Below are 27,967 nucleotides of genomic sequence, written 5' to 3' on the forward strand. Positions count from 1 at the left end.
TCGTAGCGAAAATTTCAGATATGTTTTAATATTCGGTTAAAAGGTGAAGGTTTCCCATACCCGTAATGTTAAAAGTATTTTCAGTTATGTTCGATATTTTCTTATATTTTCTTATATAATGAATATGTTGTAAAATATTTTGTGCAGTTTTATAAAACAATACTTCTTGATGAAAGTAGACATGTTCTTTACTCAATTTAGAGACTTTCTGTTTTTAGGCCATTTTGGTGCAATAGTGAACCTTCTCCTTTTTACACATAGTAATAAATAATTATCTCCTATCTGTAACGTTTATCAATGTCCTAATGACCCTTTCACTATCCGTATGAACTTGCATTGTGTGTACTGATTACTATGGAAACGTCGCAGCTGTCTTAAAACGGGACATTTCATGTCAAAACAGTGTCTTACTATGTTAAAAAGATCTGTTGTTATTAGTATGTAAAATTATGGTGTTAACTTGCCGCAACAGTGCTTTCTTATATTAACTTGTCATTTCATCTTGTCAATGTGTGGTGTTAACTTGTCGAAACAGCGACTTATTATGTTGAACTGTGTTGTTATGTCAAGTTGTGATGTTAACTTGTCCCAATAGTGTCTTTTTATGTTAACTAGCCATGTTATCATGTCAAAGTATGATCTTGTTTGCAGATTGTTATATTGTGTTAAAAAGCTATGGTATATTGTTAAAGACTTGTGTGATATTGTTTACAGAGCGTGTTTTTATGATAAAAATCTTTATGATCTTGTTAAAGTACCTTGTGATTTTGCTATGTTAAAAAAAACTATGTTATCTTGTCAAAATGTTGTGTTAACTTGTCAAAACAATGTCTTTATTATGTTTAAAAACCGCCTCGGTAGCCTAGTGGTGGAGCGTCCGCTTCGAGTGCAGGAGGTCGTGGGTTCAATCCCTGGCCACGTCATACCAAAGACGTAAAAAATGGTACTAGCAGAATCCTCGCTTGGCGCTCAGCATTTAGAGGTTGTGCTAGGACTGGTCAGCCCGGTGTCAGTATAATGTGACTGGGTGGGGTATCATGTCACGTGTCTACGGCGAGATGTACCAGTGAGACAGCACTATAAAGTTGGCCATTGTGCTCACTGCTACAAGTAGACACCGTCGTTTATATGACTGAAAAATTGTTAAAAAAGATGTTAAACCCGAACACACACACACACATTATGTTAAAATGATATAATATGATAACTTCGCACTTTGACATGATAGCATAGCATATTAACACGCTCTATAGACAACATCACACTGTACTTTGACATATTGACATAGGTTTTTGACATAATAAGATACTATTTGGACAACATAACATCTCACATTGAAATGTTTCTATAGCTTTCAACATAAGACACTGTTTCGACAAGTTAACACCATACTTGACATGATAATATAATTTTTTAACGTAACAAAACATTGTTTTGTTCCGAAATAAGACAGCTGCAGCGTTCCATAGATAACAGCATTCGAACTTTATCTATACCACTTATCAGTTATAGTCGGTTACTAGGTCAAGAGAATGAAGTTAAATAGGAGATCCTGACGACTAAGTTGTACATTAAGCTACTTTTCTAAAGCTTACATTAAATGTAATACTGTGTTTTTACTTGACTAAGTTATCTGGAACATATATTTCAATTTTTCAATATGATGAAATGTCTACTTGAATTTGTCAAATAGTGATATATACACAGATATTTAGAGCGTTCAAGATGGCTACCGGTGGTGGTTTATTTAAAGCTTTAGAGCGTAGACGTAAACCATTTTATGACTTTCCTTGTTCGTTATGTGAGGGAGAAGGAAAACACGTAGAAGCTGATAGATATTGCGATGATTGTTTTGTTTTCATGTGCAATGTTTGTATAAAGAACCACAACAAATTTCCGCTGAACAGGACACATCAACTGTTGGACCAAAGTCAGTTTGTGACTGTGACCCAGTCTAAACTGGTTTCATTTCCGACGAAGCGATGTTTAAAACATCCTGGAGAATTTTACTGCGGAGAGCATGATGTCGTATGCTGTGGTGCGTGCAAAGTTCTCTATCACACGTAAGTTTAATAACAAGTCAAATGGTTTATCGCGGCCAGAAATTTGTAGAAACCGGACAGAAGTTGCGAAATTGTCATTTGTGCAGGAAAGAAGCGTTTACCATAATGTCCAGTACTGGACAGGTATAGTGACCATGCACGGACACAGCCAATTTTCTCAGAGGGGTCCGATCCCCTGCCCCGCCCCCCCCCCCTGGAAATTTGAAATTTAGCACTGCATTTTTTGCATTCTGGGGCAGTTTTATGGACTAACCCGTTAAATTTGGGAAAAATGATAAAATCAAGCTTTCTTGAAGGTAAAAAGGTAAAATTCTTAGTTTCTTTTAGGTAAATAATATGAATTATGTCGGGGTCGTATGTAGCAGCAGCCGCATATACTTTACATGCAGTCCTAATGTTGCCTTTTTCGAAAAACATTTTCTTTCCTTCTTGTCTTCTTTCCTTTTTTAAAGATTTTCCAGAGGGGGTCCGGACCCCCGGTCCCCCCCCCCCCCCTCTGGATCCGCGCATGGTGACATATCACGCTTTCTGTTTATGCAGGTAAACTTGTGTTTGGTTAAATTTCAACAGAGCACAATTGTCTGAACAGTGTACAAACTCATAACTGTTTTTTCAGGCAAGGGTGGAAAAAAAATGGAAGAAAATGAAAGCAGTAACATTTTTATTAAAAAAATAAACAATGAGACAAACATTTCCAACATCTTTGGACGGTTCAAAAATCCCATGTTAAACATACGATAAAGCCCGAAACGTGTGAAAATGTTCCGAATGTAAATCGGGTGAAGTAAGCGCTCTATGCGTCTAGAATGATTAAACTGGGCGAGTCTACTTACTTATTACTTGAGGATAAAAAAAACGTGTTTTTTTAAATGTAGCTCTTAAACAAGGGTGGCGGTTGAACTACTAAAAGTATAACAACAGTTAATTCACAACAAATCGTACGGTATGTTTTATAATCAGTAGAAGCTAGTCGTATTTACGCATATGAGACCTGTTTCACCCACAAGTAAAGAATTCACAGGTCCATCATGAAATATTTTCCCCAGCACGTATATACTTGTCCTATTCAAAATGATCGCGGCCGATGAACATAGTTTATCATTGACATGTATGGAAAGCCAGATTAGGATTGAAGGTCGGTGCACCATGGAAATTGCCAAATGCTAAATGGCAGATATTTTATGCTAAATGCCCAATGCTAAATGTTAAATTTTACTTAACAGATAATCTGATTCTTTTTGCCATATACTTAACTCTTTACTTAACTCTTAAGGTCACAATAGCATAAATAAAATTCCCTATATATTGTATATAAAACTGACATTTTTAATGAGCTACCAAACATAGGTAGACCCAGTTTAAAGAACAAATCCTTACTTTGTTTAAAGAGTTTTGATAAAACTGACATAAAATGAAGAGAAAAGTAGCTTCTCAACAACAATAAATAAACAGTGTTATCAAAGGAATTAGAAACCACAATGGACCAACATTAATATAAGCCTATTTGATTTACCAACAGTTTTGTTCCCAGTTGCAATCGCGTGATGCGAAATGATTTTGCTGTTTATATATATCTGTTGCAGTCCAAAGTGCACCTGACTAGTGGATTTTGTCTGCTCATATGAGTTTGAAAATCGGTTCAAAGTAAACTGGTATTGAGGTATAAACAGAAAACGGTAACGAAAATATCAAAAATGTACGGTGGCACAGAGGTGACATCAGCAACACTGTATTTAAATTGTGGCCACAATTTAGTAACTTGTGGCCACAATTTAGTAACTTGTGGCCACAACTTAGTAAATTGTGGCCACAACTTATTAAATTGTGGCCACAACTTTGTAAATCGTGGCCACAAGTTAGTAAATTGTGGCCACAATTTACTAAGTTGAGGCCACAAGTTACTATCAACCAATCAAAACTATAAATAGATGGATAGACGGACGGACAGATGAATTTGATTGGATGGTACCTACGTACCTACCTACTTATTTATTTGTCAGCACTTCCGGCCGTCTATCTATAGACATTTTTATGCGTCCATTTTGTATGGTTGCTGAATTCTGCCATTTTGCGTTATCTCCTGCGACCCTTTCAAGCGAAAACACGAGATTTAACGAGTTAAAATGCAAGGACGCAAACTGAAAACCCTCTATTGAGTGGGAAGCGGAGCGAAAACACGGTAATAACCGGTCACTGGGTGAGAATTAGTAGCTGGTATGTCAGGGGTGGGGAGCGAAAACACGATAATAAGCGCTGCTTAAACGTAGTATTTATCATGTTTTCGCTCCTCACCCCCACTAAATAGCGAGTTATCGCCCCTAACCCCTGTCATTATAAGTGGTAAATTTCACGTGTTTTAGCTCGGCGGGCTCACCAGGCGAAAACGCGCTATTAAACGTTTAATTAAAGGCACCCCATTTACTAAATCTCCCTGGCTGGTTTCGGTCTGTTTTCTCGACATTTTTGAACTTGTTAATTCTCGTGTTTTCTCTCGACGGGGCCGCGAGACGAAAATATAATTTTATAGGGCTTAAACGCGGAATGACAGAATTAGCCAATCGAAACGACTGTTTTTTCTTCGCTGCTGTATAGGAGTGCAAAATAGGAGCGCACATAAGTGTCTACGTACCAGCAAATGCTAAACAGGAATAGAAGATAGATCATGAGATGGATGGATCGACGGAGGGACCGACCGATGGACAGATGGATTGACGGACGGATGGATTGGATCGTACCTACCTATCTACCTATTTATTTATCTTTCTGTCCGTCTATCTATCTATCTTCCATTCCTGTTTAACCCGTTGCAGGGAGTCTTAGACTCTTCTGTGCACGTCCAATTTGTAAGGATGCTAAGTTCTGCCAATTCGCGTTTTAGCCCAATTAATTATATTTTCAGCCCGCGGCCCCATCGAGCGAAAACACGAGAATTAGCAAGTTAAAATGCCGAGAACGCAGGCCGAAACCCTGCATGGGCGATTTAGTAACTGGTATGTCTGGGGCGCGTTGCAAAAGTCCGATGATTAGCACTGCTTAAACGTTTAATAACGAGTTTTCGCCTGGTGACAGCGCCCAGCGAAAACACGTGAAATTTACAAGTTAAAATGGCGGGTGTTCGGGGTGATAACTCGCTATTTAGTGGGACAAGGAGAGGAAACATGATGATTAACAAGATCGCGGGGTGAAATTTGGTAACTGGATGTCGGGGCGCGGTTCGGAAGTACTACGTTTAAGGAGCGCTAATTATCGCTCCCCACCCCTGACATACCAGCTACTAATTCTCACCCCGTGACCCCGGTAATTATCGTGTTTTCGCTCCGCTTCCCACTCAATAGAGTTTTCAGCCTGCGTCCCCGAATTTTAACTCGTTTAAATCTCGTGTTTTCGCTCGAAAGGGTCGCATTGAGATAACGCAAAATGGCAGAATTCAGCGACCATACGAAATGGACGCATAAAAATGTCTACGTCACTGCAAAGGTTAAGACAGGAATGGAAGATAGATAGACGGCCGGAAGTGCTGATAAATAAATAAGTAGGTAGGTACGTAGATACCATCCAATCTATTCATCTGTCCATCTGTCTATCCATCTATTTATAGTTTCGATTGGCTCATATAAGTCGTGGTCACGAGTTATGATATTGTGGCCACAACTTATCAAATTGTGGCCACAATTTACTAAATTGAGGCCACGATTTACTAAGTTGTGGCCACGATTTACTAAGTTGTGACCACGATTTACTAGGTTGTGGCCACGATTTACTAAGTTGAGGACACGATTTACTAAGTTGTGGCCACAATTTAATAAGCTGAGGTCACGATTTACTAAGTTGAGGACACGATTTACTAAGTTGTGGCCACAATTTAAATTCAGTGTTGCGGATGTCACCTCTGTGCCACCGTAAAAACATGTATTGGATATTTAAGTTTTTTGTCAAGAGGCTGTTCATTTACTAAAAAATATGTTGTTTTGTGATATACTGCTAAACCTTAAGCATCAAAAACAATCTTCTAAATTACATGGAAATATGCGCCTATATAAATATTGCATTCCAAGTAGGCCTATGCATTAGAAGGGTGATCCATCCATGTGGCTGGTTAATATAGTTAGTGAATTATGAATATGTGATATAGATAATAAAAGACTGGACTATTGGATATGGTTGATATAATATCGGATGAAGAAGCCTAAACGAAACAAAAATAAACACAAGACTACAGAAGACGATTACAGATTTATTGCAGAAATACGTCTATGGTTGACATTACACGGGACATTCAAAACATAAACATAATATAGAAAATATAAACTACGGGCAGTGTATGCTTAACCCTGAGACATATCTAACACGTATTCTAGTTTCTAGTTTTGGCCTTAATACAAAAGTAATCTTTAATATTTTGAGTAATTCTTTTAAGCACTATTTCAAGAATTCACTGGTATTTTTTCCAAATAATGTCAACTGCACACTGTCTCACGTAAAGTATGTATGAGCCGTGCCATGAGAAAACCAACATAGTGGGTTTGCGAACAGCATGGATCCAGACCAGCCTGCGCATCCGCGCAGTCTGGTCAGAATCTATGTTGTTCGCTTTCAAAGCCTATTGGAATTAGAGAAACTGTTAGCAAACAGCATGGAACCTGACCAGACTGCGCGGATGCGCAGGCTGGTCTGTCTGGATCCATGCTGGTCGCAAACCCACTATGTTGGTTTTCTCAAGGCGCGGCTCAATCATCTTCTCAAATATTTACTTTGTTTAATGTAAATAAATGCGCATACAAGTTATTACCGAATTCCAGATATATCTATCTTGTTCGATGGTAGTCATGAGAATGTACAAACTAGTTCAACAAACATTTATTATCTTATGTTTTATCAGTAAAACAAACTGGGGTGCATGTATAAAATAAAATCTGTAAAAAGATCCTTCGGAAGCAAAGAATGCAACCAAGAAGAATAATAGCAGACTCGGTTTGACTGAGTCTGTTCATGAGAGGTAATGAAATGTGCAACACCTCTCACGCCCCCTAGCACCGGCTTAAGCAGAATCTATTAAACATACCCGTACTAGGATTCTGTGTCTTTTTTCGGTCCTTCAGGATCATCCAATTAATGCATGTGTAATAAAGTTCCGTTAATGCCGTTGCCTCAATCAAACCGAGTCAGCTATTGCTAAACCTGGCTACATTCTATGTTTCGAAAGGATCTTTTACAAATTTTGTTTATAACTTTCTGATTTTAGCTTCTGATGCAGTGTCTTTTAATTTCAGTAACTGTGATAACACTAAGTATTTGATAGACGTGGCTAAGGGAATACATGAAAGCAAAGAGTACCAGAGCATCAAACAAGAAACACGTGCCTTCCTGAACGATGCCGATAGAGTTCTTGCAGACCGAAAAGCTGATATTTCTCGTATCGAGCATGAAAGACAAGATGTCAAGCGCATCATTGTTGATTTTAGAAAAAAAGTCAACAAGTACTTTGATGACCTGGAGCAAACAACTCTCGATGCTTTAAATGATAAAGCGGAAGTAATCATTAGCAGTTGCAAACAAGATACAAAAGTTCTTACTATCACGAAATCAACAGCTGAGGTTATGTTGAAGCAGCTGGAGTCATTCAAGGGAGATAATGAGTGCGATCTCTTCTTACAAGTCAAAACGGGCATGAAGTTTTTGAGTAATGCTACACAGGATGTTCTTACTATCTCCAAGACGGTAAAGAAAGATGCTATTAATTTCAGGATAGATCCGAACATTGAGCGATACTTTAGTTCAGTTGAAATGTTTGGCACCTTTACAGATATCCCTATAAACGCAAGTCAACTTTCATCAGTAGCCACAAACACGCATGAGCGCCAATCATGTGCATCTACGCCATCCTCACAGACGTCTCCAGACAATCGGAGTCCGCTTCCTAAATACAAAGCACAGCTTTATGGTAAATTTGATGTAAGGGAGAAATCTGAATCTACTGTATGTGATGTAAGCAGCATCCTTCAGTTACCAGACGGAACTATACTTCTTGCTGATTTTGGAAACAAGAAATTGAAGAGACTAGATCAGTCATATAAACTTCTTGATTCGCTGCGACTGCCTGATGAACCAGAATGTATATGTAATGTTGGTCCAGATGAGGTAGCAGTATCTCTGTGCTTTGCTGAGAAAGTTCAATTTATATCTGTAAAAGAGAAACTGAGTTTGACTTGGTCATTTAGTACAGGTGACTTCTGTAGAGGAATTGTTTATGTTGATGATAAACTGTATGTCTGTTGTGGTGATACAAGTGATTCAGGTACCGGTTGTATAGAAGTGTATAACAACGCTGGTCAGCTACATCATTCTATATGTGGAATATCTTTCGTTCCACACCACATCACAGTCACTGATGATGGTCAGCATCTTCTTGTCACCAGCTGGAACAGTGATAAAATAACTATGATGAATCGGACTAAGTTCAACACGTTCAACTACAAGTACTTGAAAGAACCAGAAGGCATATGTACTGATGGTAAAGGCCAGTTGTTTATCTTAGGGGGTTACAGTAACACAGTTGTACAATTGGCATCCAAGAAAGTAGGTGTGATGCTGCAGAAGAAAGACGGTATCGACAATCCTCTTGCATTTGGCTATGACAGAATGCAGTCAAGGATATTAGTCTACTGTTACAGATCAAATCAATTGTTAGTATTCAGTTTGAAATAGGGCGAAAGGAATCGAAAGAAGACCTTGAAAGAAATCGGCATTTATATCATTTTACCATTTTACAATGTATTTTGATTGATTTTTTTAAATCATTACTATCATGTATTTATTGATTGTTTCTGAATATTATCACGAGAGTTTGACTACAGTGGAATTATTGATATTCGTAGGGGACTAATTTTCGTGAATTTCGTGGTTGAGTGAATCCACTAACTTTAGTACCAACGAACAAGTAAAATTCCCATTCATTTTATGTTCAAAAGTTGAAATCCACGGTTTAATAACCGTCACGAAATGTCCTTTTTGACCAAAAACCACGAAATTTTTGCCCACGAAATTGACTGATTTTACAGTATATTAGGTGTTAAATTAAAATGTATGTAACATGCTTTACTTTAAGTAAGATATTATATTTTAATGCACACAGACGTTAGCTTAATGTATATTGCAAATCAATTTGTAGTTCATATATAAGCAGAACTGAAAACGAATCAAACAGTGAAGATAAAATTGAAACCAGCCGAAATCCGAAGGACAGTTTCGAAGTCTTTATCACCCAACTACATTGTTTTTGGATTCGAAACGCCGAAAAAGCACCTGCGGCCGAAAAACTAAGTGGAAAATAATTTTGATTAATGACTTTCAAAGCATATATCAGCACATTAATTCATTTTATAAATTTGGCATTTGGTTCACACAGCAAACTTGATGCTAGTCCTCAAGGAGGTTTTTAAGATGTCAGCTGTGAATGGGCTGTGAATAAAATTATTTATTACAAATGACCCCTTAGTGTGATATGTAGATATTTGACTTTCGGTAATAATTTTTGGATTTGCCTGATAAAACATATTGCTGATTTAAAATATGCAACACTATTAGTGTATTCGCTAGACTAGCTTAGATGTGATAAATTTTACATATTTACCTTTTTCGGTAAATATTTTGATTTCTGATAAAATTTCATAAAACAATTAGATTGAAGCATAATGAAAACTATATTCGAATTCTTTTTTTGACGAATATTTAGAGATTTTACAGGGAATGATGTTGAAATTATCATATGTTTATCATATGATATTGGACATAGGATATAGACTGGCTCAGTTCACTACATTTAATTACAAAAATGTAAAAAAAAAATATAGGAGCTAGTCTATGTATTCGCTTACATCCAGGTCCCATGCGATTGGAAAAAAGATTAATGGCTATATATTTTCTACCAAATCATAAACAATTATGTTTTTTCAATGGAAATGTTAGACGGACCTCTAGCACAGTTGACATCTCAACTGCCTCATTATCGATTGAATCAGTTGTTTAGTTTAGTAATGATTGTGATTGTCCTGATATATATGCTTTAAAAGTCATGAATCAAACTTGTACTAATAATTGTTTTAAAAGGACTGGCCTCAAGCTCATTCTACAACAAAAAACAAAAATTTAGATATCTGGCAAAAAAAAAAGATATACATGTATGTAATGAGGTGCATCAGGCAGCATGCTATGTTTTTAAGTTTACAGAGATTGTTGCAGATTCGTAATATAAAGAAAATGCCCCCCCCCCCCTCCCCACCCCTCTTCTTTGCCGCAATTTGCACATTGCGTTATGGTATAACTGCTATTTCTATTAACAGAACACAAAAGAGTGCTATTATCTGCTTCTAGCCGAGTTTTTCAAACCATGCATTGATGGATTCGTCTCGGCTAAACGTATAATGCACGCTAATGATTTAGCCTAATGCGGATAATAGGACAGTAATTCCGTCACAAAAACAGCAGTAGTTTCCACTAAACTAAATTTTACTCCTGATAGAAATTTCTAACTATACGTTTAATTCGTTTGTCTGCATTATCAACATAGGTTAGTGGGCCATGAAAACATCTCACGCAGGAAGCCGTAAGAACAAAGTCCAATGCCTTAGTCAGTAAGTGAACTCACAAACTCACAAACTCTAAAATAAATAAAATAAACAAAAATGGTATAAAGGAAAACAATACCGAAGAGATATATGAACTTTTGACACAAGGTTTTATTGTTCCGCTACATAGAAAGGGAGATAATAAAAATGTAAATAATTACCGGGGTATCACTTTACTCAGCAATTTTGGGTAATTATTTACCAGTATCCTTATGTAAAGAGTAGAAAAATGGTTTGAGGATAACAATATTTTGTCAGATGCGCAGTTTGGTTTTCGAAAGGGATGTAGCACAGTGGATGCAATTTTTGTTTTAAACAATTTGATTGTACAAACGTTAACAGAGAAGCATAGACTTCCATGCGCTTTTATTGATCTTAAAAAGGCATTTGATTCTCTGTACAGAAACGCCGTCTTGTTCAAATTAATGGGAAAATACTAAATATATTCAAAGCTGTGTATTCAGTTGTGAAATCATGTGTTTAACATTGTAATTCTTACTCTGACTGTTTAAATATATCAATTGGTTTAAGACAAGAACAAAATAATTCGCCAGTTGCCTTATTTTTAGAAGATCTTAAATTGTTTTTACAAAATAAGTCAGACTGTGGTCTTACACTTTATTATTATTTTGCTATTTGTGGATGATATGGTAATTTTGGCAGATCCCAAGAAGATTTACAACAGTCTTTAAATACATTGTATGAATATTGTAATATATGCGGTCTTGAAATTAATACTTCAAAACAGAAATTGTTGTGTTATGTAAAAGGGGGCACGTCAGAGCGAGTGAAAACTGGTTTTATAATGGTGAACCTACTAAAGTTGTCAACGACTTTAATTACTTGGGCGTGGTTTTAATTATACTGGATCTTTCGTCCTTAATAAACAATGCTTGGTAGGAAAAGGTTTAAAAGCTATGAACGTGTTATTAAGTACAAATGTAATATGAATAAATTTCATTTAGCTATTTACATACCATTGCAATTGTTTGATTCATTTGTTGGTTCAATATTGAATTATGCTTATCCAGTGTGGGGTTTTACAAAGTCAAAGGACCTAGGAAGTTTTCACCTAAAGTTTTATAAAACACTTTCGGGTGTTAAAGAAAGTGCAAGCAATGCTGTTGTTTATGGTGAATTGGGTAGATACTCACGCTATATTAATAGGTACGTACAAATTGTTAAGTACTGGTTTAAGATATTGCTAACCCACAATGTTATACTAAGTGAAATATTATATCTAAATGCATTAGATAATAGCTCACGTGGTGTAAAAAAAAATGGGCGCTTGATGTAAAAAAAATCTACTAAATGATTTTGGTTTTTCTGATGTTTGGGAGCACCCGCTTGCATTTTTACCTGTTTTTAAGCAAAGAGTTATTGATTGTTTTAAACAAAAATGGTTTTCAGATTTAGAATCTTATCAAGTATTGAACACTTTGTATAAGTATATTAAACCACAATTTTGCTTGGAATACTATCTTAGAACTATCTGTAAGAATGTTAGTAGAATACGATTATCAGAACATAGTCTACACATAGAAACTGGTAGATACGGGTGTAATAGAATACAGCGCCGTGAAAGACTATTTCAGTTAATATGTAACTTAGAGGAGGTGGAAGATGAATATTTTTTTTATTTTAGTATGTCCTCGTAACAATGAACTTCGCCGAAAATTTATTAAACGTTATTATTATACCAGACCAAGTATGTACAAATAAGTTGAATTGTTACAGTCAAACAATAAATATGTTCTTGTTAATTTAGGTAAATGTATTAGTTTAGCGAGAGAAACGAATCACTCCAGTTAGTACTGTAAAACTATTGCCGAGTTGTCAACCATGGGGAAACTATCCTGCGGTGGACACCGGCGTGGGTTATGGGACACTCGTGTGTTGCTTACTGCGTAACACAGGGTGTGCTGCAATGAAGATGGTCTGAATGCGACCCTCTCCTGGCGGCTTGGCACCTCTGCATATGTGGTACATACGGTTCGTTTATACATTTTGACCAATAATGTTATTTATGTTGATTCATCCTTAGTGCAATGGACTTTACTGGTTAGTCTTAATGCATGTATGACATATTTGTAAAAACTTTGTCAGTGTGTTATATTGTACTGTATAACTTGTAAAATATCTAAAACGTATGATATCATGTCGTGTTTTTATAATAGAACATCTGTTAAATGTAAACGGCTATTCTCCATTCACAAACTGTGATTACAAATTGCTATTTATATGTTTCGTCTCTTTTCTTTACTTAAACATTGTATATGATTATCAAGTGATAATGAAATAATTATATAAAATTTATGTATGTAACGAGATACTATATAATTATGTATAAGTTAGAAAATTAAAATTATGTTCAATTCTATTTTCTGTTAGCTCACCTGAACGGAAGGTTCAGGATGAGCTTTAAGTATGGGCTGGTTGATCCGGTGTCCACATTTTTACTTAAACATCTTCCTCTCTGAAACTACTAGTCAAAATAACACCAAATTTTGTCTGTAGCTTCCTGGTGAGGTTTATGTTTATTTTATTTTATTTATTTATTTTGGATTTAACGTTGCACCGACACATGATAGGTTATATGGCGACTTTCCAGCTTTAATGGTGGAGGAAGACCCCAGGTGCCCCTCCGTGCATTATTTCATCACGAGCAGGCACCTGGGTAGAACCACCTACCTTCCGTAAGCCAGCTGGATGGCTTCCTCACATGGAGAATTCAACGCCCCGAGTAAGGCTCGAACCCATATCGATGAGGGGCAAGTGATTTGAAGTCAGTGACCTTAACCACTCGGCCACGGAGGCCCCAAGAACTGTTTATTTTCATGATCACAACTGCATATAATCATAGAATTAACGAAGCCGCATGGCGAAATACGGAATCTGTGCAATACAGAATTTGATTTCTGTTAGTTCGACGTATTGATTTGTAAGAACTATCACAGTTTCACCAAAATACTGGATGAAAAACATACTTTCGAGTGAATGAAACGAAGCCCCCCACCCACCCCCGCCCCACGTTTGCTTCGTTGTCACAACTTATTTGCATTGGTTCAAGCTTTGAGAGTGCAATATGATTCATTTCGTAAGAAATAAAAAAAAAGACAGTGTATTAATTTACAGAGATAAAAATCAGCATTTTTTTCCTTTGCTGTATAAAACATACACACATCAATGGAGAGGCTTGTCAAAAATTAGGCCAAAAATATCTTAACTTCACTTCTTTCTTTCTTTTTATCTTTTTCTGATCACTCGATGTCCGGCGTCCGTCATCTGTCGTCCGTTAACATTTAGCTTGTGTATGCGATAGAGGCTGTATTTTTCAACTGATCTTCATGAAATTTAGTCAGAATGATTACCTTTATGAAATCTAGGCCGAGGTTGAAAATATGTCATCTGGGATCAAAAACTAGGTCACTAGGTCAAATCAAGGAAAGACATTGTGTATGCGATAGAGACTGTATTTTTCAATTGATCTTCATGAATTTTTGTCAAAATAATTATCTTTATAAAATCTAGGCCGAGTTTGAAAATGGGTCATCTTGGGTTAAAAACTAGATCACTAGGTCAAATCAAAGAAAAACCTTGTGTATGCGATAGAGGCTGTATTTTTCAATTGATCTTCCTGAATTTTAGTCAGAATGATAACCTTGATGAAATCTAGGCCGATTTTGAAAATAGATCATCTGGGGTCAAAAACTAAGTTATTAGGCCAAAACAAAGAAAAACATTGTGTATGCGATAGAGGCTGTATTTTTCAACTGATCTTCATGAAAGTTGGTCAGAATGATTTCCTTGATGAATCTAGGTCAATATGAAAATGGGTAATCTGGGGTCCAAAACTAGGTCACTAGGTCAAATCCAAGAAAAACCTTGTGTATGCGATAGAGGCTGTATTTTTCAATTGATCTTCATAAAATTTGGTCAGAATGATTGCCTTGATGAAATCTAAGTCAAATTTGAATATGAGTTATCTGGCATCAAAAACGTGGTCACTAGGTCATATCAAATAAAATACTTGTTTATTTTTACTCAAGAGACCACATTTTTGGTCTAATTCTAATGAAAATTGGCCAGCATATTTGTTTCCATGAAATCCCTAGGTAAAATCTGTTTACATTGTTATGGTGTGTTTCTCAGGTGAGCGACCTAGGGCCGTCTTGGCCCTCTGTTTTTTTTTGTTTTTTTTTGCATGAAATCGTTTTTTTTTTCATTTAGAAACACACTTGTTACCACTAACACTAACTTTAGTGTCCTCCAAAAATAGTCATTCAGTTAAAAGCTTTAGTTTTGTAAAAAGATTGCTTCTCGGGTTCTCGGGTTTGTTTGCACTGCTGGCCAATCAGAAAAGACTATACCGCGAATACGTTTACCTATTTCCAGGTAAATGGTATCTGGCTTACAATGTGACAGTACGGCACGACGGAATGGCATAAGGTCTTGATATCGTGTCACACTGCCGTGTCGCATTGAAGTTATAGCGTGTCACATTGTTGTGTCGCGATTTTGTGTTGTGTTGCCGTAAATTTTGTGTCGAATTGTCGTACATCGACCTAAACTGGCACGGGTTGACATGTAAGAGATTAAATAAGATTTTGTGATAACAAAAATCAGTGCAATGGGTATGAATTTCTGATCAGAGGTGGGTCTACACGACCAAATCACATCCTTCTCTCTAGATTTATTTAAAGCAAGGCATTTGTTAGGATGGCGATATAGGATATCACTGAAGATTTGAATGCAATAAGATATCATTTATTGGTTATTACAGTGCATTTACTATATGTCTTTACAAACATTGACGAACATAACCATCAAACATCTAGCCCGACCATGAAACATAAGTAGCTTGTGCAGCTACTTCCAAAGCATCGGACTTTATGTATGCCAATCGAAACATTTCCTACGCTGCTAAAACAAGAATAAATTTTAAGGAGTCCTGTAGGTAGCAATGAGAAAACTTTGTACATTTACATGTGACTAGTTTGCAAACGTGTTTAAACATGAATTAATATGTCAAACACATGTAAACAGCCGCATTGAGAATGTTATTTCACTAGTACACACTCCATAAAACCTGTGAAATTTATGTGCTTACTGGTTTACAGCACCAGCAAGTTTTACAGCCCGCGAAATCTTCGTTCTTCCCTTGCGTAAATACATAACCCAGGTCTTCCTCGCACCGAGCTTTCTCCTTCATAGGTGTACGAAATCTGCCCATTACCCATAGGTCTTCGTCAGTCCAGTGGTAGCATTCATAGCCTAAATGTGATAAAAACAAGAAACAAATTAACGACCACTCAGACTCAAACAGATAAGTGTAAACGTAATTAAATAGATTCTAGATCGGTATTATAAAAATATCCCACTGCCTTACATTTCGCTTGTAACATGCGATAATTATCGCTTCTCTCTAGGCCAAGAGATACATGTAGTTGCGAAATTTAACAATCCTCGCGAAAGTTTTAGAACGATAAATATCGTGTAAATTTCGCATGTAGAGTACTTCACGGCAAGTTGAGAGACTAGCGCATTTTAAGCACATGCAAAATTTTAGTTGTTTTTTTTTTCGCGTTTTTAGTCCTAGGCAGCTAAGGTTAGGGTTAATTGCTGGTGCTGAGGTATAAAGCATATAAAGTCATACTAGTGTCACCAAACACCGGTAGCACCGGTTATTTCCAGTCTTTTAACAAAATTTCGCTTGTCTTTAAATTTCGCATGTCCAACGCGATAATTATCGCTAGTCCTTAAATTTCGCTAGTATCTTTTCCGTTCATTAAAACATACTACACACGAAATTTTACAATCCTTGCGAGGTTTCTGTCACGATAACGTTATAAACCTCGCGGGGATTGTTAAATTTCGCAACTATGTGTTATTTTACTAGCGAAATTTAAGGTGGTCCGAAAAGGATGCCGTAGCTCTCAGTAGCATATAACTAGTAACTTATTATTTAAAAGAAATGAACATAAAAACTAAGGTCCACTAAAGCAAAAAAAGTTATGATGTTCTAAATGAAAGCCTGGTATAACAGGGCGGTTACGTAATAAATGTTTACGACAATGGAAAACAGGCATCTATGGATAATCTCAGTAGTGCTAGAATATTTTAGAACCCTGTTCTGGGTATTATGTAAATGGTAACTTAATATTTAAATAAAATTCTAATATGACTAACAATGTTTTAATCATCACAACGATATTATGTTGACGTCACCAACAGTCAATACAATTGTGCAGCTTCGAACCTAACCCGATACAAGTCTTTACACTTAAGAACTCTCTAAATTCAGAAAAAAAACTTAAAAATAGTCTTTACACTTTTAAACTCTCTATTCAAAATTCAAAAATGCAGAAACACTTGAATATAGTCCATATTCTTGAGCCGTCTATATTCCAAACAGAAAACAACCCAACAACAACTGTGCAGTCTTTTTCCAAACAGAGAACAACGTGACAAACGTCCATACACTTTTCCAGTCTCTATTCCAAATGCAAAACAATCTGACAACAGTCTTACACTAATAAAGTCACTCTTTTAAATACAGAACAACCTGACAACAGTTCATACACTTTTGCAATCTCGATTCCAGTTACAGAACAACGTGACAACACTCCATACATTTATGTAGTTCCGATTCCAAATACTGAACAACCTGATAACCAAATACTGAACAACCTGATTACAGTCTATACATTTATGTAGTCCCGATTCCAAATACTGAACAACCTGATAACAGTCTATACATTTATGTAGTCCCGATTCCAAATACTGAACAACCTGATTACAGTCAATACATTTATGTAGCCCCGATTCCAAATACTGAACAACCTGATAACAGTCTATACATTTATGTAGTCCCGATTCCAAATACTGAACAACCTGATAACTGTCAATACATTTATGTAGTTTCGATTCCAAATACTGAACAACCTGATAACACTCCATACATTTATGTAGTTCCGATTCCAAATACTGAACGACCTGATAACAGTCTATACATTTATTTAGTCCCGATTCCAAATACTGAACAACCTGATAACAGTCTATACATTTATGTAGTTCCGATTCCAAATACTGAACAACCTGATAACAGTCTATACATTTATGTAGTCCCGATTCCAGTTACTGAACAACCTGATAACAGTCTATGTAGTCCCGATTCCAATTACTGAACAACCTGACACGGTCTATACATTTATTTAGTCTCGATTCAAAATACAGAACAACCTGATTACAGTCCATATATATGTAGTCTGGAATACAAATACTGAACAACCTGATAACAGTTTATACATTTATGTAAGTTTATAACAACTTGATAACAGTCCATACGTTTATGTAGTGTCAATTCAAAATACAGGCCAACCTGACAACACTCCATACATTTATTTAGTCCCGATTCTAAATACTGAAAAACCTAACAACATACCATACATTTATGTAGTCACGATTCCAGTTACTGAACAACCTGACAACACTCCATGCATTTATTTAGTGTCGATTCTAAATACTGAACAACGTGACAACAGTCCATACTTTTATATAGTTTCGAATTCCAAATGCTGAACAACGTGACAACAGTCAATACACTCATGTAGGTTGGATTCCAAATACCGAACAACCTGAAAACTCTCCATACATTTATTAGTCCCTATTCCAAATACTGAACAACCTGACAACACTCCATATATTTATGTAGTCACGATTCCAAATACTGAACAACCTGACAACACTCCATACATTTATGTAGTCTCGGAAACCTGAAAACACTCCATACATTCATGTAGTCTCGATTCCAAATAGTGAACTACCTGACATCAGTCTATACATTTTTGCAGTCTCTATTTTAAATATAGAACAACCTGAAAACACTCCATACATTTATGCAGTCCCGATTCAAAATACTGAACAACCTGACGACACTCTATACACGTGTGCAGTCTCAATTCCAAACACAAAACAACCTGACGGCAGTCAATGCATTTGTGTAGTCTCGATACCAAGTAGCATTCAATACCTAGTGCAATCTTGATACCAAATGCAGACCAACTGCACAGTTATATACTGTGAAATCATTTAAATTCGCTGGCATGAAATTTCGCGCAAATGTGAAAAAGAACTCTTTCGCGCGGGCTTTAATTCGCGCGTTTCAAGTTTAGAAATGAAAAAATAAAATTAATAATAGCACGGTCTTTAATTCGCGCATCGGTCCTAGCGCGAACTACGCGAAAATTCGTCCTAAGCGAATAAAAATGATTTCACTGTATTTGTGTTGTCTGGACGACAAATATTTTTAAGAACATACTGACAACAGTAAGGCTGACATTCTTGGAATCGATGGTGTTTCCATATCTATCCAGGTGCGTGCAGCGATAGATTCCAGCGTCTTCTTGAGTTATCCCTGTAATATTTGAACAGAATTTATACACAAAACCATCCCATTCCTTTGAAGTAAATCACATAAGTAATCTTTTCTCAGATGGTTAGATACGGCATAGTTAGGCTATGTCAATAAATTTTGTTTCCTTTTTAATAATTCATGCCATTATTTTAAGGTGGAGTGTAACGCTTTTAAAAGGAAATCTTACACGCTCTAATCTTATATTTAGAAAGTATTTTTGGAAATGGCTTTCAAATCGTGAAATAGATGATGTAGATTGAATCATAAAGATTATATAGACAAAGGGAGATTTATTTGATATCTATGCCGAATCCATCCTTAACTATTTTTGTGAAGTATGTTGTTGTTTTACAAAGGCAGAATACTTGAGGAAGGTACACATAAAATCTTGAAATGGCATATATTAATTTGCAACGCTTAAGCTATTAAACTAGAATGGTCAGGTAGATTCCCCATATGCTTTTTAAGACAAATAAGAATTGTAAAGCACTTGTTTTAGATAACATAAAAATATGGATAAAAGTTTTAATTATTCATCAACAAATGTGTTTGGTACTCTTGGATTTATTTCCTAATCGGTTGATTTATAAGCCGCTGGAAATAACACTTGACTGTGAAGGAAATTTTCTCATTTTTTTTTCAACTTATTCTGCGTATCTAAACAACATGAAATGCGTTAAATTAAGAATTTCTACTGTAACGTTTCGCCTTTTCGTTTTGAGTTGTTAAGCATATTTCATGTTTTTGTATGTTATGCAGGTACATCTTTTGTTTTATCAAAATACGCGTGTTTGGATGCGTTGTAAATTAAAAGTCCCAGAAAAAGTGTTTCCAGTTAAATAGCACGGCTGGCTGATTTAGAAAATACCCCGGTTTGTTAATTTGTAACCTGCAGAATTGGCCTTTGTTTGACTTGCAAAAACTATAAAAAAATGCCCCCCCCCCCCCCCCCCAACAAATGAGCGGTATGAAAAGACCTGGTCATTCGTTAGTTCATGTCTCTAGAACACCGTTCTACAATGATAATCACAAACAATGTCGTTGGAACAAGTCCATCGTCGAAGACTGTACACGTATTTCTTTAAAAAAAAATCAATTTAATATGTTTATCCTGGTTGATAATTTTCTAACAAATACTAGTAGTATAGGCGTCGGTTTAGGGGTAAAACTGTGCAAGAAATCTAAGTGTTTTTGGTAAATCAAGGGCCATAATTCCGAAGTGGTCGAGCACTTATTGGCAGACACATTTTGTTGAAGTTTGGTGAAGATCGGATGAGAAATGTTCGATTTAAAGTAGAACAAGTCCATCGTCGAACACTGTACACGTATTTCTTTTTTAAAAAAAATCAATTTAACATGTTCATCCTGGTTGATATTTTTCTAACAAATACTAGTAGTATAGGCGCCGGTTTAGGGGTAAAACTGTGCAAGAAATCTAAGTGTTTTTGGCAAATCAAGGGCCATAATTCCGAAGTGGTCGAGCACTTATTGGCAGACACATTTTGTTGAAGTTTGGTGAAGATCAGATGAGAAATGTTCGATTTAGAGTGTGGACAAGCTTTCTGACAGACAGACACACAGACTGGAGTAAATCAATATGTCTCCCACATCACTGTGTGGTGGGAGACATAATTAATAATTTTCAAATGTCTTCGGATTTAAGTTCTCATCAGTTTTTTTTTTCAAACGTAATATTTTGTTTAAGCTCGTGTTTACATATTCTACACAATAGGGGTAAGTGAGAAACTGTGGTCAAGGAGTCGGATGGGGCGGTAACGATAGTCTAAAGACCAAAACACTGTGAAAGCGGATATGGCGTAAATCCGATTACTTGTAAAGATAACTCCAGTCCTTTCTGATAAAGAGCAGATAAAATATTTACCATAAAATTTAAGCTGAAAGCTATAGAAATATCCCTTCAGTCGGGTATATTGAAGCTTTGCGTGTCCGGTACTAAAAATTCTTTCGGCGAAGTCAGATTCAGAGTCGTGGTAGAAAGCTTTTGTAACTCCATGACTGGTGCCGTTTTTGTCGACAAAGTCCCAGTTGATTCTGTAATGTTTAAAGTTACTAATATTTTTACATTAAGTTTGCAGAATAAAAGTACAATGCTATGTCAATATATATATATATATATATGTGAGTATAAGATATTATGTAAAATATCACAGTCTTGTATCAATATAACTTCACAACCTTATGGAATGTAGTTCGAAAGACATTGCTAACCATGAACTAACCAGGAACTCAAACAGAATTACTAACCCGGAAATATTTGGTACAATTTAAACAATGAAACGCCAAAAATTGGTGCCTATAAATTATGAAATCCATATAACATATAAATATATATAGATATATGTCACTTTTATCAAATTACAGTAAACAGGGTAGCAAATATTCCCGGCGAGATGAAATAAACTTAGATATACAAGAAATGCTGAAACTATTTACAATATTAAAAAGCTATTTATATCAAAAAGCTATTTACACAATAAAACTGACAAATATTTCTCCTAAAAATTAAACTGTTTTTTGCACACCTATATGAATCATTCTATATTTTCGCAACATTTTCAGGCCTAGAAAAAATTCTTAAAGCAGTTTATAGGTTAGAGACCACTAATTGTTTTCCCATAGACTTACATTGTAACATTATGGAGTGTACGGCCTTCCATACATCGAAACATGTATATCTAATTACAAGTTTTTTTTCAAGAAATATCTTAGTTCTACCAAAATATCGGACGAAAAACATATGAATAGTGATACTTTATTTAAATAATTTTCGTGAGAATGAGATGAACCCCCTGTTTACATCATTGGCATGGCGGGAGAAATTCGTTTGATAAAACTTTTTTCAATAAACATAAAATGTAGCAAATTTTGTCAAAATGTATAATAAAATACTGTAAATGCAGTGAAAAATATCAATTTTGAAAAAAATAGTCACTTCCTGGGTTTGTTTACATGACTGACCAATTAGAACGCACAGACGTTACCTCATTACCAGTAAGTTCTCTGTACCTTTTAGAATTGGTGGTCTCTGACCGATAAATATATGACATTAAAAACTGCTTTGGGTGAAAACATGTGACTAATTTAGTATATTGATGCACTTTTTTGTTCCTTACTAATGTTATTAACATATTTTATTGTACGTTTGAGTATGTAAAATTTACATTTTCCACTGTCCTTAGGTAATTTTTTTTAGATGTTTGAAGTAAGTAAAATTTAAAAAAAAACTGCAAAGTTCTATAGCTAAAAAAGACCATCAATATTTATTTGACACTTGGTCTGAATGCTAGTGTACATACAGTTGGAAATTCGGAAAAAGATCACCACTTAATTTACTTCCAAAGTTTGTACCCAACTTTTATGTCCCTCATGTAACAGAAAGCTGTTCAATCAAAATAACAGCTGATCCTTCTGTAAGGGAATGCACCCCACCCCCTAAAATCTATAAGCAGAAACTTACTTCTATGGACTGTGAATCGTGTCATGTTAGTGTCTTGTAAGTGGAAGCCTTTTAACTGTGCCGAAATTAACTATGCCAGAACTGAATTCTCCGTGAAAACTAACTATGCAATTTCAGTCTAAATTCTCCTTTGAAGAGAGTACTTTTAAAGGTGAATAACTCTTAAAGTAAATAGTGTAATCGATATTCCTAAGATGAGCTAATGTTCAAATCATTCCAGAACAGACTGACAACATGATTTTAACCATGAAGTGCCAGACTACGGAGCCAGTTAGACATTATCTACAAGTGTGCCATGCGTCCATTTCGATGTTTGTAAAATGGCGGCGGATCAACTTTGGAACTATTTTTATGTTTTGTATAGCGGCTATTTGTGAATATGTCTCTGTTTAACATAAAACTTTCAGGAATTCATATTTATGTAAAAATAATCATAAGCCCGTTTAAAGCATTTGTTATATTGATGTATTTCATTGTTTTACATACAAGGACTATATTATGTTCGGCGTAGTAAATTTCGTCTGCTATTTTAGTACGCTATTAAGATTTAGCTCGAGCTTTTTAACATTTGCATGATTTTTAACTTGATTTGTTAAATATGTTCAGGCTTTTCATAAAAGCCCGCTGTAAAATGTCAGAGTCTATATTTATATGTAATTTTAGCAGCGCAATGCAGTGTTTCTCTCTTGGACGGATAACATTACCCTGTTGAAAGCCCGTCTTATGATTGGATAATTTAGTCACGTGGTATAGTCTGGAAGGTTATATATACAGGTCCCCGTCTTTCATTCGGGTATCTTCTTCTCAACTGTAAAAACTTGAGAATATCAACAACAAGGCTTAAACGGCTGTTAAATCTTATCTACTTTGGCACATAACTTTCTTTCAGTTCAAGGTATAGTCCTGTTCAATAAGGTTGTTACTTCCCTTGCGTGAGTTGTCGTTCTTGATAAAAACTACTTCCGGTGAGCAAATTAAGATCAGAAAATGGCGACGGACGAAGGAATTGATGAATCGATTGACTTTTACAAACATTCAGTGCGTGAACTGAGGGTTTATTGAAGAGATAGAGGTACACATGTGCTAGGAAATAGGCCATTATTAATAAAACGTACTAAAGGACTTGTTAAATTACGTATGAGGCCACTTTGTCAAGTACATATCGAGGACGAGCAACGTTACAAACAACGACAATTAGAACTTTTTAAATGTGTACTCCTCTTGGAGAGAAAATACCTGAGCACAAGACTTCTTTGTATAGACTTTGAAGGGACATTCTGTTGAAAGGATCTAATTTGCGTTTAGAATGAAATGCTGCCAAAATTAATTTCATTCTACAAAGTAGCATTCATTTAAGAATTGTTTTCAGAGCGTGTATAACGGGGAAGATCTTTGTATTAAAGTTGAAAAAGACTGAATACTTGTCAACAACCACGAACATGTAAATGTTAAATTTCATTATGTCTTTCTGTAAACAATGTTTCAATGACTTGTTACTAAATACTTAACTGTCTAACTTTTGAACTATTTCTATGTGAATAATTAAATGTCATAAGGTAGTGGGTATTTTTAGTTTATTTTAGCAGCTTCTTCGTCCTAAAATGGAATTTACCTACATACTTATCAAGAAGAGCTATTCCGTCCCTTAAATAGTTAAAATATTTTACCAAACACAATATGACATATTATTTTCCTTGTATTTTTTCACAACTAGCTGACTTTTTTCGTGAAATCGAGAGAATTCTTGAAATAGTTTTTAACTTTTTAAAACAAAACCAAAACAATCGTCAAATGGAGTAATTTCAATATCACTGAGATGGCATAATGACTGGGGGGGGGGGGGGGGGGGGGGGGTTAGCTTATTATCAGTATATTAGCTGTCTGAAAAGGACTATCTGTAAATTCAGCGAACTTTTTGTCACTTTGGAAAAAGGTCCGGTACCGACTGAATTGGGAAGAACTGCAGCATATAAAGAAGGAAAACAATCTCTGAAATTAATATTCCACTATGAAATAAAACTTTGTTTCCCCTCGTGCTACCTACCACTTAAAATGCTACAGTCTAAAAATGTTTTGGCGAGCAGGACTAAATCCTTTTCTAAACTTACTAGATGTTCAAAGTTCAAAGGTAGTGACTGGTTTAAAATATATATCTACATTCGGATAAGTAACTTAAGGACAGTACGTCTTTAGGTCAAAGTGATAAATGTGGCTGTTTAAATGAGGTTCAAACTATCATGAAACTGAACACTGGAAATTGACTGCTTTAACCAGGTTCACTTTAGGGAACAAAGGTCTTCCTGCATATTAACAATTTTTAATCCTGTTGAACAGTTTCTTTAATGACAGCAGGGTGTGTGAAGGGGCATATTTTTCATTGTTAAAAAAACTTTGATAACAAACATACTCTATTTCTTAAATTTAACATCTAAAGCATTTATTCAGTGAATCAACAAAATATTTACACACATATATATATACACATGAAAACTGTCGTACCTTTAATAATTTCTAATAACTTTACATTTTTTCAAAGCGACTTATTCATACTTTTAAGTGAAATTTAATTCACATGTGGACACCAGAATTTACATGCTCTCTTGTGGCTGCCCACTCGTAGAAATATTACATATGATGTTCCAATCTGTGAAATGTATTTTAATTTTAAATTGAAACAATCAAGTATCCGCTCTGTAAGTCTGTAATACTTTTGAAATATTTAAGAGGAAATCCGCACTCGCTTCACTTTTTAACAATGTCTGGCATTTATTTCAACTTCTTTAAAATGGTCTTTCCTAGTATCAGCTATACATGTATTTAATGAAATTTTGTTTCGAATAAGATCAGTAAGGCTTAGAATTTTCTTTCAGATCCTGCATAAAACTAGGATATCAGGACACTCATGATTTCAATTATTTAATATTGCAGTCAAAGTAACAGAATTTCTCACATAATTGATAATGCAAGATTAGACCAGATGACAAGCTGTTTACACTTTTATCAATTATTATATAAACATGATAAATATTCAATTTCTGTCAACAGATTGTTATCAGCAATTTGTTATATATGCCTGTTCGGTTAATCATGTTTGCTCCCCAATATTTTTAATGTATGCTGATCTTATCTTTTAGCACTGAAGAGTTCACAAGGGGAGTAATAAATCAGGGGAGATAACAACCCTTATTGAACAGGACTATAACGAGTACTAGCTTACTATCATAATTACTGTTGGAGAACATTGTATTTATTTATTATGTATAGCAAGTAACACAACAGCATAGAAGAGAAAACTGAACCTTGTGGTATGCCTTGTCTAAATTACCACGTAATGGCGAAACCAAGGAGGTGCATTGGACTTCGTACACATATTCATCTTTACGAAAAGTATTCTGTTTACCGTATTGCCATTCAAAGAATTTCCATGCAACCGTTCCATAACTTGAGAAGAAGAACCCATTGCATAGGCTCGGTCCGTCGTTGTACACTTTTATACTAGATGTTATGTACACTTTTATACTAGATGTTATGTATAAATTTGATAGTTATCACTAGATGCACTCGCTCTGTTACTGGTTTTGATGATATGAATTGCACTGTAAACTGACTGATATGATGAGCTTGCACACCATGCATAATATACATGTAACTGACACATGTCAATTATTAAAGTCGTTTGAAGATTTACACAGATGTTCTTTGCGCTTTTCAAAGTAAGCGGCTGGGAGAGTTGAGAAAGTACTTGTATATACACTGGTCATTGTACCACAAATGATCATGTGTGTATCTAAGTTATATGATGCAAAGACACACTGCAAAGAGGTCATCATATAACAATTAGTGGCCCAGTACCCATTAACCCTCACACGAAGTAAATTACAACTACTTGGTACAATGCATATCTATGCCAGTCATGCACATGGCTGTGTGTGTATACGCATTATATATAGGAAGCGGCGGTCCCGGAGAAACAACTGCATCTTAGACTAATAAGAGACCGTCACGGTTCGCCCAAGGTATATGATCTATAATGACGCACCTACTGTGATTGTCCAATATCGACGCACCCAAAGAGGTTGCACCAGGTATCTATTTCAACGCATTTTGAGTTAATCGCAACATACACTTGTATCTGCATGCTTTATCAACAGAGATGTTGTTATGCAAATGCCAGTTATATTACTAAGTAGACCGGTATCCTGATTAATAAGGATGTGCACCTACCACATAGTGGGGTAGGTCCTTACACTTCTGTTATATTATCTATGCATTGCCGCCATTTGGGAGAGTATCATTTTTCAAGATAACATTTGAGGTGCTACGGCGGACATTCGTTTTTCTGTATCGAGGAAATACCATTTGAAAGATGGTAAGCAGATGCGTAGTTAATTTTCCTGTCTCTCATTAACAGCAATAATTAATTACAGAGTCATTCTATACTTTCGTCACATTTTTTGGGCTGGTAACTTTTGAAAATTAACCATCATCATTTGTTGTTTTCATCTGGTGAATTTAATAAAAAGAACATATCTCCATGTAAATTTAACTGAATGCTTGTTTAATTTTTCTTTGTTCTACCAAACAGAACATATATCTGAAGACAGAACCAACATGTTTTCCCTCCAGTAACAATAATATCAGTGACTGATACTTTACGACAAATTCGTATATTCTACTAGTACAGAAACATAACGAGATAAAGAGAGACATATTGCTAACATAGCCTAGCCAGTCTAGCTCTTTAACATGTCCGGTTAATAGCACTGATACACGCAAATCGGATTCTCCTGGGAAGAACCAGTTTACTGGACTCTTTGGTAGGTGGGAGACTCTCAAGAACATCTCAGATAGAGAGTTCAAGCACTCTGACCATGACTGAAAAAATGTTGAAAAAGACGTTAAACCCGAACACACACACACTGACCATGATACGAACGACTGAGCTTTGAAATGACAATCAAAGCATTACCTTTGGTCTGCCGAGCAAGTACTAATGGCGGTCGAAACACATGAATGATTCAACGTTGATGACAGGTTATCAAGTTTCAACTTTGCATCAACGCTGAATCAACATCCTGTGTCCAATGAGATAGCATTAAATGTTTCAATACGATTAGTCTCCTTTTTAACGAACAAGAAAGTAACCAGCTCAAATACGCTTAACAATCACCATATACTGCTTATATATTTACCTTTTAACTCTCCTTGGTGTTATATGAAACATTATTCGAAATGTTTTCATTTGTTTTATAATAAAAATGTGCTACTTATTCCAGGTATGTTTTCTTTATAAATTAAAGTCCATCAAACCCTGAAGCTAAGTGAAAATGTTGTTTCTTTTCAGATCTTTGTTCATATGATGTTTCACAAGCTTTTTCAAATACAC

At 35.6% G+C, this 27,967-nt stretch overlaps 2 protein-coding genes across 3 annotated transcripts in view; one reads left to right on the forward strand and one right to left on the reverse strand.

The window, feature by feature from the left end:
• The first annotated feature begins 1,533 nt into the window (after window positions 1-1,533).
• LOC123532494 (uncharacterized) lies at window positions 1,534-9,659 on the forward strand. The gene is made up of 2 exons (XM_045313949.2): window positions 1,534-2,063; window positions 7,334-9,659. Exons 1-2 carry the CDS (start codon window positions 1,726-1,728, stop codon window positions 8,766-8,768), a joined length of 1,773 nt encoding a protein of 590 aa, XP_045169884.2. The 5' UTR covers window positions 1,534-1,725; the 3' UTR covers window positions 8,769-9,659.
• Window positions 9,660-15,438: 5,779 nt separating this feature from the next.
• LOC123533007 (insulin-like peptide receptor) overlaps window positions 15,439-27,967 on the reverse strand; it is a 50,159-nt gene continuing 37,630 nt past the window's right edge. For both annotated transcript variants that reach the window (XM_053517607.1, XM_053517606.1), the window contains exons 18-20: window positions 20,986-21,155; window positions 19,008-19,103; window positions 15,439-15,961 (exon numbers count right to left, since the gene is read on the reverse strand). In XM_053517607.1, coding sequence (XP_053373582.1) covers window positions 15,786-15,961; window positions 19,008-19,103; window positions 20,986-21,155 — 442 coding nt within the window. In that variant the 3' untranslated portion in view covers window positions 15,439-15,785. The remainder of the gene's footprint in view (window positions 15,962-19,007; window positions 19,104-20,985; window positions 21,156-27,967) is intronic.

Source organism: Mercenaria mercenaria, chromosome 11 (genome assembly GCF_021730395.1).
Source record: "Mercenaria mercenaria strain notata chromosome 11, MADL_Memer_1, whole genome shotgun sequence".
In the NCBI taxonomy this organism is placed as follows: Eukaryota; Metazoa; Mollusca; class Bivalvia; order Venerida; family Veneridae; genus Mercenaria; species Mercenaria mercenaria.